The sequence below is a fragment of the Thalassophryne amazonica genome, chromosome 2, assembly GCF_902500255.1.
Source record: "Thalassophryne amazonica chromosome 2, fThaAma1.1, whole genome shotgun sequence".
Taxonomy (NCBI): domain Eukaryota; kingdom Metazoa; phylum Chordata; class Actinopteri; order Batrachoidiformes; family Batrachoididae; genus Thalassophryne; species Thalassophryne amazonica.
In genome coordinates this window covers 40,625,587-40,638,494 of record NC_047104.1, presented here as the reverse complement: position 1 = coordinate 40,638,494, position 12,908 = coordinate 40,625,587, and the positions used below count along the sequence as shown (strand labels likewise).

The 12,908-nt window shown below is 41.6% G+C and overlaps 1 protein-coding gene across 1 annotated transcript in view; it reads left to right on the top strand.

Annotated features, from left to right (window-relative positions):
* Nucleotides 1-5,582: 5,582 nt before the first annotated feature.
* Nucleotides 5,583-12,908, top strand: part of LOC117523722 (neuropilin and tolloid-like protein 2) — a 107,049-nt gene continuing 99,723 nt past the window's right edge. Inside the window, exon 1 of the mRNA XM_034185323.1 lies at nt 5,583-5,766. Coding sequence (XP_034041214.1) covers nt 5,727-5,766 — 40 coding nt within the window. The 5' untranslated portion in view covers nt 5,583-5,726. The remainder of the gene's footprint in view (nt 5,767-12,908) is intronic.

The window sequence follows — 12,908 nt, the reverse complement described above, 5'->3', positions numbered from 1 at the left end:
TTGGAGGTGAACATGCTGGATGTGGAGGTCCTGGGCTGGTGTGGTTACACGTGGTCTGCCGTTGTGAGGCTGGTTGGATGTACTGCCAAATTCTCTGAAACGACTTTGGAGACGGCTTATGGTAGAGACATGAACATTCAATACACGAGCAACAGCTCTGGTTGACATTCCTGCTGTCAGCATGCCAACTGCATGCTCCCTCAAATCTTGCGACATCTGTGGCATTGTGCTGTGTGATAAAACTGCACCTTTCAGAGTGGCCTTTTATTGTGGGCAGTCTAAGGCACACCTGTGCACTAATCATGGTGTCTAATCAGCATCTTGATATGGCACACCTGTGAGGTGGGATGAATTATCTCAGCAAAGAAGAAGTGCATTATCACAAATTTAGACTGGTTTGTGAACAATATTTGAGAGAAATGGTGATATTGTGTATGTGGAAAAAGTTTTAGATCTTTGAGTTCATCTCATACAAAATGGGAGCAAAACCAAAAGTGTTGCGTTTTAGATACCATGCTAATGTTCGCAAAATGTTTTGTAAAAAAAGTCCAGAGGTGTTACTAGGTTCCAAAAACAGTGTTTTCAGTTTTTGAAGTGTTTATTTTTTGCTAGCTTTTACATGTATATAAACACACAAGGCAAAGTGATTTTAGAGAGAGCAGCCACTGACATCACGGTGCAGCTCTACTCTGATTGGCTGTCACGCCCGCCACTCAAAAACAAAACTGAAGAGATTGAAACAGAATATGACTTTTAATCTCTTAAAATATGTCTTAAAATAGGTCACGGTTAGCCATCTTTGAACTTGTCCAAGGTTTGTGTCCCAAGAATGTTCCCTGTGAATTTGAAATGCCTGGCAATAATAGGACTGGACTTATGCCCAGACAGAAAGCCTTCAAAATACCCGATGGCCATATTTGATGGTCTCGGGTAATGACTGTGAATGGGTGAATCTGGTTTTGGCACAGAAGAGTTCCACTGTTTGTGTCTAATGCTTGACAGTGCTGAAACGCTGATAGAGTGACATAAAAGTTTGCACATTAGGCAGCGACAAACGCACCAATAATCATTTTGCCTCTGATGATTTGTAGCTCCAATGCTAATGGGAAATGTTCCGTCACAATAATGACTCTTCCATTGTCCCATTATCCAAACTTTTAAATAAGGGAAGTGAAACAAAAACATAGATCATCTTCTGGATCACCCTGAAGGCCAGTTTGAGGAGCCTTAGGCCTGGCTGACCCCCTGACCTGATGTCAGGGGCCTCTTGGCTCAATAATGCACAGCGTAGATCTGGGACAGGGAGATCGTCTGCAGACTGAACTCCTTTAAACTGATGAAGGATGATGAACAGTGTTGGTCATCCGTAGCAAAGCTTCTACTGTGAGTGAAAGGGCACACTGTGTCAAGCTGTGCAGAAAAATACCAGATACAACATGAAACATAAAAGCAGTCAACCTGAAAAAGCAGTCTGCTGAGGAGCATTTTAAATAAAAAAGAACTAAATCCCACAGTCCTGATTAACTAAACTTCAGTTTCAATCATCCTTATTTCATTTTCATTAACAAAAAGAAAATACGCAGTTTCAGATCTGGATCTATGATCCTGTATGACAGTATTAGTGGAGCAGATAACTATGACTTTTGGCCAGAATTGTTCACTTGGTGATACAAGCATCAGATTTGGCATGAATCTTCTTCATAAATCAGAAAGAAGTGCTGGCCACTTGAAAATCCAATATGGTGGCCAGGTAGAGGTCAATGAAGAATTACACAGGGGTCAAAATTTTAAAATGCTCCAATCATATTGAAAAGTATATCATATTATTTGTCTGATCATAATGATTCCAAAAAGGTATAGTTTTGACTATCTATGACCAAATGTTATGGAGTTATGGGGTAAAAACAGCAAGAATCGTGACAAAGGTCAGTTTCAGTTTGTATAGGGGTCAAAAGTTAAAGTTGCTCCAATTTTTGTAAAATGTGATGCAAATTATCAGTAACAAATTAACAGTAACAGTTTGCATCATATCTCATGTTCAGTTGTCACATTATAGGGTAACGTGTCACATGCCATAGAATCCAATGTACTGTACGTCGACATTGTTTGACATTTACTTTCCAAACCAAGCATCTAACACAGTCAAAACTATTCCATTTATTAATTCTATTAGTTCAACCAATAATTTGAAGGATTGATTCAGTTATCTGCTGCACTACATAAACCAGAATGCTCGGCTTAATATTGACCTTTGTGATGTCATAAGGAGGGTTTTTGAAATACTGAATGAATGAAAGGCATCAGAGGGTTGATGCATACCCTGTGTACTCTACACACCATGATATAAATGTAAAAGTAAGCATACATATGTCTGTAATGGTGTTTTTTTTATTATTATTATTATCTGTAAAATTATTTAGAAGTTATTCAGAACAAATCAGTGTATACTTAGATTGTCCTTCTGGGCTCCATTGTTGAGTTATTTTAACAAAAAATGTGTTTTTTTCCCGATGTTTTCCTGGTCCTTGACATTTGACCACATTACTCCAAAATCTAAGTACTTGTAGATATCTATCAGAGTAATATTCCCATCCAACCAGCCCATTTTTAATGTCTCTTGTCTACAGATAGATGGACACACATGCCAGTGAAACAATACCCTGCCTCCCGCTTTGCCAATGTGTAGAATAATGCTGTAAAGAAAACTGCTTCCCAATGTTTCTTAAAGAAAGACAAAAGATTTTGACTCAGCATTGAATCTGCCATATAATTTATTCAATTAATCTAAGAACTGAGGTTCGGTCGCACAACATTTTATACAGATAAATGCTTTGAGTGTTGGCAGAGGCTGTCAGATTCAAAATTCCTTTATTGTCACCACGCAGGGTGCAACAAAATTGGTTAGCAGTCCTCCTAACGGTGCATTCAGACACAAGACAGAAATAAAGAAAGCAGTATATACAGTATGTATATATGCGTAAAAGCAATTGGTTTTCAGCGTCAGTGTTCTTGTTTGGCATGCCTTATGCTTGAGGTCATGCAAGTAATCATTGAACCAAGGTGGCTGTGTTTTGGGGGTGTGGTTTTAATAAAGGTAGAGCAGTCATGTCAAGTGTAGTTTTGAGCACTGAGTTAAAGCTCTCCACAAGACTGTCTACTGATTGGGCATTTTCCAAATGTGAAGCTAAGATATCAGGCAGTCTAGCTTCAAGTTTAGTTGTAGTTGAGGAGTTGATGTGTCGCCGTAGTGATAAATAAGGTTGTTGTTCCACTAAACACGGCAGCAAAACTGTAATAAGTGAGTGATCAGAGACCACCAAAGCAAGAGGCATGATGTCAATATTTGTGACAGCAATACCACGTGCGAGAACCAAATCCAGGGTATTTCCACTAATGTGTGTCAAGACCTGAATGCATTGCTGAAATCCTAATGCATCCACAATTTCCATAAATGATTTGCAGAGGGGATCAGAAGGCTTATTTATATGAATGTTCAAAGTCACCAATAATCAGAATGTTATCTGCACTAGTTGACAAGTTAGAGATGAACTCACCAAATTAATTTAACCCCTCGCTCTCACTGCATCTGGTGTTACCGTTGTGGGGTACGGATGCTGCGGATTTTTCCGCAAGAAGTCTATCCTTGCGGGCTGCCGGAGTACTCCGCATCAAAACAGTGAGTGTTGTCTGTCTACCTGTTGCCAGAGTTAGCCGCAGCTCCATACACCAGACAGGGGTGCGGTGCCGGAGTTGACTGCAGCTCCACAGAGCAGAGAGGGGGGCAGTTTGAGTGGCCTGCACACTCGGTAAGCGCATCGGAGGCAGTGAGAGCAAGGTGTAAGAATTCAGAGTACGGACCAGGGGGCCTATATACACTGACAAAGTAATACAGCTGATTTTTATACTTCTGACCTTGGCAATATGTAGCATCGTGGGCAGAGCGGAGAATCAGATGCTCAAACGAGTGATATTTGTGACCCCCAACAGCTAATAAGCTTAACCTAGATTTATAAATAAGAGCAACACCCCATCTTGCTTCACATCGCAAGGGACGTGACTAAATGTGTACGCCAGTGGGAAAGCCTCATTTAAGGGGAGGACAGCTGTAGGTTTGGGAATCAAACCCAGGTCCATACACTGTCAGGTCAACTCTTACCTCACAGTCAATGGAGATATAAAATATTTAATGAGGTTTTCAGTTGCATTTCTCTGCCTTTCTTTTATCAGGATTGTGCAAACCTCACGCACCTTCAACCACTTACTCCAATCAAGGGTCACAGGGTGCCGGAGCCTATCCCAGCAGTCATAGGGTGTGAGGCGGGGTACACCCTGAACAGGATGCCAGTCTGTCACAGGGCCACAAACACATTTGCACACGCATGCACAATTTAAAATTTCCAGTCCACCTAACCTGCATGTCTTTGGATGTGGGAAGAAGCTGGAGCACCCGGAGGGAACCCACACAAACACAGGGAGAACATGCAAACTCCACACAGAAAGGCCACAGGTGGGAATGGATCCCATGACCTTCTTACTGTGAGGCAACAGTGCTAACCACTAAGCCACACTCAAAAAAATGATTCATTGGATTGGATTTCCATGTAATAAATATTTTAAGTCCCAGTTAATTTGAATTATCTTGCATGAATGTGCTTTATTTGAGTTGGGGCTGCATATATTTATTAGTTGGAAATCCTGCACATAATTGAATTGAGTTCATCCAATGAGTTTTTTTTTTTTAGTGCACAGTGCTGCCCTCACTCAAACCTTTTCCAGATAATTTCCACCAATCAATGAAATGACTGAGTTTACCAGTTGGAGGAATACTCCCAAATTTGGCCTTCATCTGAATTTGGATTATGACTGCATAACTTTTACTCCACTTTATTCAGCAATTTTCAACATAATCTGCTGATTTTAATGTGAATGAATAATTTTAAAGTAGGGATTTTTTTATGCAAAACATGTCCTAATCCATACAGGAGGACATAATTGTGGTTTTGGAATTTTTTTTTAATTCTGATAACTTAAATTTGACAGTAGGAAGTGGTGGCCAAGTGGTAGTGCACTTCAGTGCGGATGGTTCCCGGTTCAAACCCCGCCCCTGCCACATTTCTCCGTGTCATGTGGAGTTGCTTCAGGAAGGGCATCCGGCGTAAAACCTGTGTCAATTCAACATGCAGATCCACCTCGGATCTGCTGTGGTGACCCCGAGTGAAAACAAGGGAGCAGCCGAAGGGACTTACTAGAATAAACTTGACGGTTATATTTTATTTTGAAATACCGGAAAAGTGATTTATTTTTGTGCTTCTAACTTCACGGGGACGGTGGCAATGAGCCACTCATTGATGCAAGCTGCGCCCACGAGCGCACGGCTTAAATGAGCCTCGTTCCGTAGTATTTCTCACTTCAGACACGCGTGAGGAGCAGGCAGACACGGACTCTCCTCCTCCTCCTCCTCTCCGCAGGTTACTCTTCATCCCTGCATCCAGCCGTATGCACGCTTTGGATACCTTGATCTCCTGGAGCTCCTCTGTGCTCCTGCAAATTCTCTGGAGGCTGATTTGACTCCGATGACTGGCGGCTGAGCGCGGCGCACCGACGGACGCACCGACGCACCGTGCGCTGTGCGTAATGGATTTACTGCCGCCGGCGGAAAGTTGGGTTTTGTGAGGAGGCGAGCCCAGAGAATGGACAGAGCAGGAGGAGGATTTTAAGACAGGTGCATGTTGTCTGGAATCACAAAGAGAGTGGAAATGCACGGAGGTGAGTCGTGCGGACCTGCGCGATCCGCGCGAGTCAGGCGGCAGTTTATTTTAAACTTTCTATTTGGATTTTTGGTATTTCGAAATCAATATTACGCAAGAAATGTCCAGAATCCCGTTATTTCTGATGCGTAAATATGATGCACAGACACATAAACGGACTCGTTTCTTCTTTCTGTCTTTGACAAGTGCCTGATTTATTTTCCTCGACAGTCATTTTACCTGTTTTATGTTTTTTGTTTACATTTACTGTTGATGCAAATTAAAAAACAGCTCGCTATTGTGAGTACTGAAAGAAAAAATATATATTTTATCACAGAAAAATCTTCCACTTGAAACGGTTATGCTGATTTTCCAAACATAAAAATGTCGTGTTTGGAAAAGGCTGCACGTCGTCGATAATAATTGTTCGAAGTGATCCATGTGCGCGTAACGAGCAGAGCCGGGCGGGTTCTGTGGATTCATCCGAACCTGCGAGCAGTGCGCGCGCATCACGCTGCCTTTAGACACATACCAAAAATTTAGTTTTAATGATAAAATGATCGTGTTACAATTCGGGTAAATTAATTTGATTAAATTCTTTATTGCTTTCACTAGCTGCGCGTGCGCTGCTCCAGTTGCTCCCGCCTGTCTCGCGCCACCTGCAGCGTGCAGCAGCCCCGCGCGCAACACAGATTTTGTCTTCACAAAGAGGCGTTTTTAGTTTACCTATATCAATCGTACATTTTCGTTTATCTTTTTTTCTGTAGTGTCAGATTTCCATCAAGAACGACGCGTTGTTCCCGACTGAACGAGTCCTAACGAACGAATCTTTGAAAGATTCGAGTCGTCCCTGAGTAAGATTCGTTCACCAGGCTTCGTTTATTTATAGGAATTTTTTGGTTCCCTGTTTAGTTGACACATTCAATCATGGTTCAGGTTATGAAAGAACATTGGAATGAACAACCAACTGAAACCTAATTTTTAATTGATATCTGTCCCAGAAGGTTACTTACATATGAAGTAAATGTGATCAAGCTTAGACGTACCACGCCAGATTTGAACCATGTGATGTGCAAAAGCAACCATAGCACACTCCGTGTGTAACTTTAGCACAACCTTTGTGCTTCCGGAAAACCTCCCGGTGATGTCACAGCATGTACAACAGTATAAACTCCAAGGAAATACTATGGAATATCAAAGTTCATGATGGAAAAAGTCGTTTTGAAAATCCCTTCATGGTTCAAATATGACCACAGCACAGTGATGGAATATCCGCGGTTCATCACAGATGCATCTCTGGACCAAATGACAGATTCTAATGAAAAGGAATGTACCAAATGCTGAACGTAATGAAAGGGGAATGTACCAAATGGTAGATTCTGACAAAAGGGAAATGTAGCAAGTGGTAGATTATGATGGAAGGCAAAAAAGTATTTGATCCACTGTTGATTTTGCAAGTTTTCCCACCTACAAAGAATGGAGAGGTCTGTAATTTTTTATCGTTGGTACACTTCAACTGTGAAAGACAGAATCGAAAAAAAGAAAATCACATTGTATGATTTTTAAATAATTAATTTGCATTTTGCAGGTGGGGCGTATAGCATCCGGGTTGTCCGTCCATCCATCAGTCCGTCTGTGTCTGTCCGGCCGCAATTCGTTCGCCACAACGTAGCTCGGCACCTGTTGCTCACAAAAACTTCATATTTGGTGGGTACATGCCTTGGAGGAGTACTTCGCATGGGTTCGAAGGCCAGTGACCTTGACCTACTTTTCAAGGTCACCAGCGGTCAACTGTCAAATCCTTTGCCGCAACATAGCTCGGCACCTATTGCTCGCAGAAACTTCACATTTGTTGGTACGTTCCTTGGAGGAGTACTTCGCATGGGTTTGATGGCCAGTGACCTTGACCTACTTTTCAAGGTCACCAATGGTCACAACTGTCAAATCCTTTGCCACACAACGTAGCTCGGCACCTTTTGCTCGTAGAAACGTCATACTTGGTGGGTACATGCCTTGGAGGAATACTTTGCATGGGTTCAAAGGCCGGTGACCTTGACCTCTGTTTCAAGATCACCAGTGGTTGTATTTGTTTTGAAGGCTGATGACCGTGACCGACTTTTTATGGTCACTGTAACATCCTCTAATTAAATATTATGCCAATTGGCAGTTTTTTTTTTCATCGTATATCCCAGTTTACATCAAACACATAAGGCTTCAGTCAAATACCCACCCCATACAAGTACATATTACTGCACTTTGCATGGAAAATAATACTGCGTGCGGGGCATTTTGTGACGAATGTCTCTAGTTCTGCATGAAATAAGTATTTGATACAATAGAAAAACAGACATTATTTGGTACAGAAACCTTTGTTTACAGTTACAGAGGTCAGATGTTTCTTGTAGTTCTTGACCAAGTTTGCACACTGCAGCAGGGATTTTGGTCCACTCCTCCATATAGATCTTCTCCAGATCTTCAGGTTTTGAATTTCAGCTCCCTCTAAAGATTTTCTATTGAGTTCAGATCTGGAGACTGGCTTGGCCACTCCAGGACCTTGAAATGCTTCTTATGGAGCCCCTCCTTAGTTGCCCTAGCTGTGTGTTTAGGGTCATTGTCATGCTGGGAGACCCAGCCACAACCCATCTTCAATGGTCTTACTGAGGGAAGGACGTTGTTTGCCAAAATCTCACAATGCGTTACCCCATCCATCCTCCCTTCAATACGGTGCAGTTGTCCTATCCCCTTTGCAGAAAAGCACCCCCAAAAATGATGTTTCCACCACCATGCTTCACAGTTGGGATGGTGTTCTTGGGGTTAACCTCATCCTCCAAACATGGCAAGTGGAGTGATACCCCACGAGGCGAGATCTTGCATGGAGCCCCAGACTGAGGAAGACTGACAGTCATCTTGTGTTTCTTCCATTTTCTAATAATTGCACCAAAAGTTGTCTTCTCACCAAGCTGCTTGCCTGTTGTCCTATAGTCCATCCCAGCCTAGTGCTGGTCTACAATTTTGTCCTTGATGTCCTTAGACAGCCCTTTTGGTCTTGGCCATGGTGGATAGGTTGGAGTGTGATTAAGTGTGTGGACAGGTGTCTTTTATGCAGGTAACAAGTTCAAACAGGTGCAGTTAATGCAGTTAAAGAGTGCAGAATAGGAGGGCTTCTTAAAGAAATACTAACAGGTTTGTGAGAGACAGAAAATCCAGCATGAACATCCATAAATCATCAGACACAACAGGATTATTCCCTAATTTGCCTGACTGTAGGACCAACTGTCAATACAGTGAAACAGGATTCCCAAGATTCATTTGGAAGGTTCAGTAAAGCGAGACTATGTAACATGCATATAATGAATATACTATCATCCTTATAGCCTAAGGATTTTTATATAACGGCTGAGTGGATTCTTGTCATTTGATTGGTGCTTTGTATGTCACATGACATGGATTAATTCATCCCATTTGTGTTGCATTACATTCAGAGTGTGGCTTGGTTCCATTTAGAGTGCAAATTTGGTTCCATACGTTTGGTACCATTGCACTCTCACGTGCACAAGCAAGCGTGCGCGTCTCGTACTTATGAACCCAATCCACACTGTTAACCAGGTTCATACACTATGTCAAATGAAATTGAAGACAATTAAGAAAAATGAATGATGTTAATGAAAGTGAAAAAAATGAGCTGGATCCAGATCTACACCAGAATTTAACAGCTTCTTTCTTTGGCCGGGCCCCACCCCTAGATCAAGATTTGTGATAACTGCCTCATGGGATAAGGTAGTGTAGTTCATTTGCACACTATGGAGGTCATAAATCATTTGGGCTTCATTCATTTATTTTCTATACCAACTTATTCCAGTTAAGGGTCACAGGGCCCGAAGTCTATCCCAGCAGTCATAGGGCGTGAGGCAGGATCTGTTACAGGGCCACATATAGGCAAACAAACACATTCACAGTCGCGCACACACACTACGGACAATTTAAAGTTTCCAATTCCCCTAACCCGCATGTCTTTGGATGTGGGAGGAAGCCGGAGCACCCAGAGGGAACCCACACATCTACTAAATACCAACTGATGTACGGCTTCTTGTCTACTATACAATTGTCAAAGCAATCCCTCAGCGGTGAGGAAGATTGTCTCTTGATCGATTAGTGGACGGTACATCCAAGGTTAATCCGGAGACAGCTGTGTGTGGGCTTGTTTAAAGTGGGAATGTCCTTGCCCACAGACACACAGCCCTTGACAGATCCTTAGCCTGTTCCGTTGGCTGGGAAATCCCGGAGAGTCAGGGTCTGTGGACCTGCTGCAGCCTTCAGCCGCCTGCACAGCCACTGGGTTACAAGTCATCACCTCCTCAGCCTGATCTGTCGTTGAGGACGTCTTGTTTCATCAGAGCCCATTTAACCGTCTCGTGTTCAGGGTTCCTGTTGGACCTTCATGGTTTACAGGGTACACAAGGTCCCCACCATATTTCACCCTAACAGGCAATCTCCTACTTGATCCGGTGCCCAGATGTCAGCCCGGGACTGGTTTGCAGTTACTGATCCCCCCTCCCCCCCACCATCTAATATGAATAGCATCATAAAAACCATAAGAAAAATAAAGATTATTTTAGATGAAGTGATCTTTGTTCCATTATGACATCATAACCTAACACCTGACACATTTTACTTCAGTTTGGCTTCTTGTTGTTTGTCTGCTCTTCAAGAGTAAACAAGTACTTCCTTCATTCGACTTGTGAGCTGAAGTGGGACGTGATGTAAAAATGAAGTGACATGACCTAGAATCTCAGGGTTAACCCCGCGGTGGATTTCTCTGTCAAGACCACAATGTGAATTAGATATTAATAGATGTTTTTCGATGAGCTGCGCACAAAATTGCACAAGTGCACATGCCTGCTTGGTAACATGAAAAACAGTAACATAAAGGAGAATATATTCATTGGTTGGTGTGGAATTGTACTCTTAAGATGCTGTTTAATTGATAATTGCCTGTTTTTTTTTTTTTTTTGTTGTTTGTTTCACAGATTTTAGGAATGTCCACATAACATGTATCTTTCTCAAGTTAAAGTGGTCATGTGGGTCGTATCTGTTTTTAATCACCTTTTACAGCTAAATATGGTTGACGTTTTATGTTGAACATCCTCAAAGAGCCACAGTTCTTCATGTGCGCATGTATAAATTCTATAGTTATAAGCAAAATTTATTCTGAAAACGGCTCATTTTAGAGTTCTGTGACATATGTCACAGAAGTCCATAATTGTAAGTAAATTTCATATAACACCTTTCACAGATATGGAAGCACAAAGTGCTTCACAAAGCAAAAAGTAAAATTCATAAAATACAGATGTACATTTAAAACATAGATTTTAAAAACAGGAAAAATAATAAAACAATAAAAAACCCTTGTCTGACTCAAAGCCTATTTAAAAAGAAAAGTCTAACTGCTTTTTAAATACACCAACGCCGTTTAGGTAGCGAAGGGAAAGCAGCAAAGCATTCCATGGCCTCGGTGCTACTGCTTCAAAGGAGCAATCACCTCGTGTCTGGAAATGGGGTTTTGGGTCACATGTAACATCTGGCGTGCAGACCTCAGACTGCCAGATGCAGTGTGAAGTTGTAGCGGGTCAGAGATGTGAGAAGGTTCTTAAAAAAAAAAAAAGGTCAAGATTTGAAAATGAATTCTAAAATTCAGTGGCAACCAGTGAAGGGAGGCTCACCTGAATACAGTCAAGCTCCTACTTATTTAGACAAGTAAAAAGATGATTACAATAGTCCAGACAAGAGGATGTAAAAGCGTGAATAATCGTCTCCAGTTCAACTGTGGACACACAGGGTTTCAATTTAAAAATATTCCAGAGATTAAAAAAAAGGTTTTTTTTTTTTAAATAAACTGTGTAGAATGACATCTGTTTGCTCCTCCTACCCTGTGAGACACACCCAATGAGCTGGTCTGTGCAAACAGCAGCTCCATGCTGTTCAAAGTAACAGCATTCTCAGAAACGGCAAAGCATCGTCTGAGTGTCTGCAGCTTTTTTGGCTGTGATATGTTCTTAAAACACCTGGTGACTGTTTTAGCTGCTGAAAGAAAATGTAAAATTTAAACATTCTCATACTACTTGCTGCTCACTGTTAGTCTTTGTAGCCAAAACACTGTTTAATGCAGAATGTGCTGCACCTAAAAGCCCCTGAGTGGTTGGCGAGCGTCTCATTTGCATGTAGCTCAGGAGGGCCTGGCGAGGGCAGCGGCGGTTTGCAGCGCTCTTACACTTCCACTGACTTAATGACTGTTATAATTTAAAAAGCTCACTCGCTCTCCCACCTCCAGTACTTCACTGTGAGATAATGGACATGGAGGAAACGAGGACTGTGGACCAGGTGTGTGTACGTGCACGGCGCTACTAATATTAACCACACATTTTCTCCTCCTCTCTCTCACTCTCTCTTCCATCCTTCCTTTCTGTCCCTGGTGTGATTATGAAATATGCCAGTGTCACGCTCATGTTCGAATTCACTGCGAGCGGACCGACCTATTCCGAACTCAACGGGGATCTACAGCAGCTTATCAGAGCAAGACAATGTCAGACATCAGAGCCCGCACACCTGCACTCCAGATATCATTGTAACCGCACATGCGATGACTCATTGTCTGTAGTCATGCACAAACGTCTGTCTGCTCATAAGTACTCAACACGCACACATATATATATATATATATATATATATATATATATATATATATATATATATATATATATATATATATATATATATATATATATATATATATATATATATATATATATAGTGGGGAAAATAATTATTTGAACACCCTGCAATATTGCAAGTTCTCCCACTTAGAAATCATGGAGGGGTCTGAAATTTTCATCTCAGGTGCATGTCCACTGTGAGAGACAAAATCTGGAAATCACAATGTATGATTTTTTTTTTTTAATTTATTTGTATGTTACTGCTGCAAATAAGTATTTGAACAACTACCAACCAGCAAGAATTCTGGCTCACACAGACCTGTTAATTTTTCTTTAAGAAGCCCTCTTATTCTGCACTCTCTACCTGTATTAATTGCACCTGTTTGAACTTGTTACCTGTATAAAAGACACCTGTTCACACAATCAATCACACTCCAACCTGTCCACCATA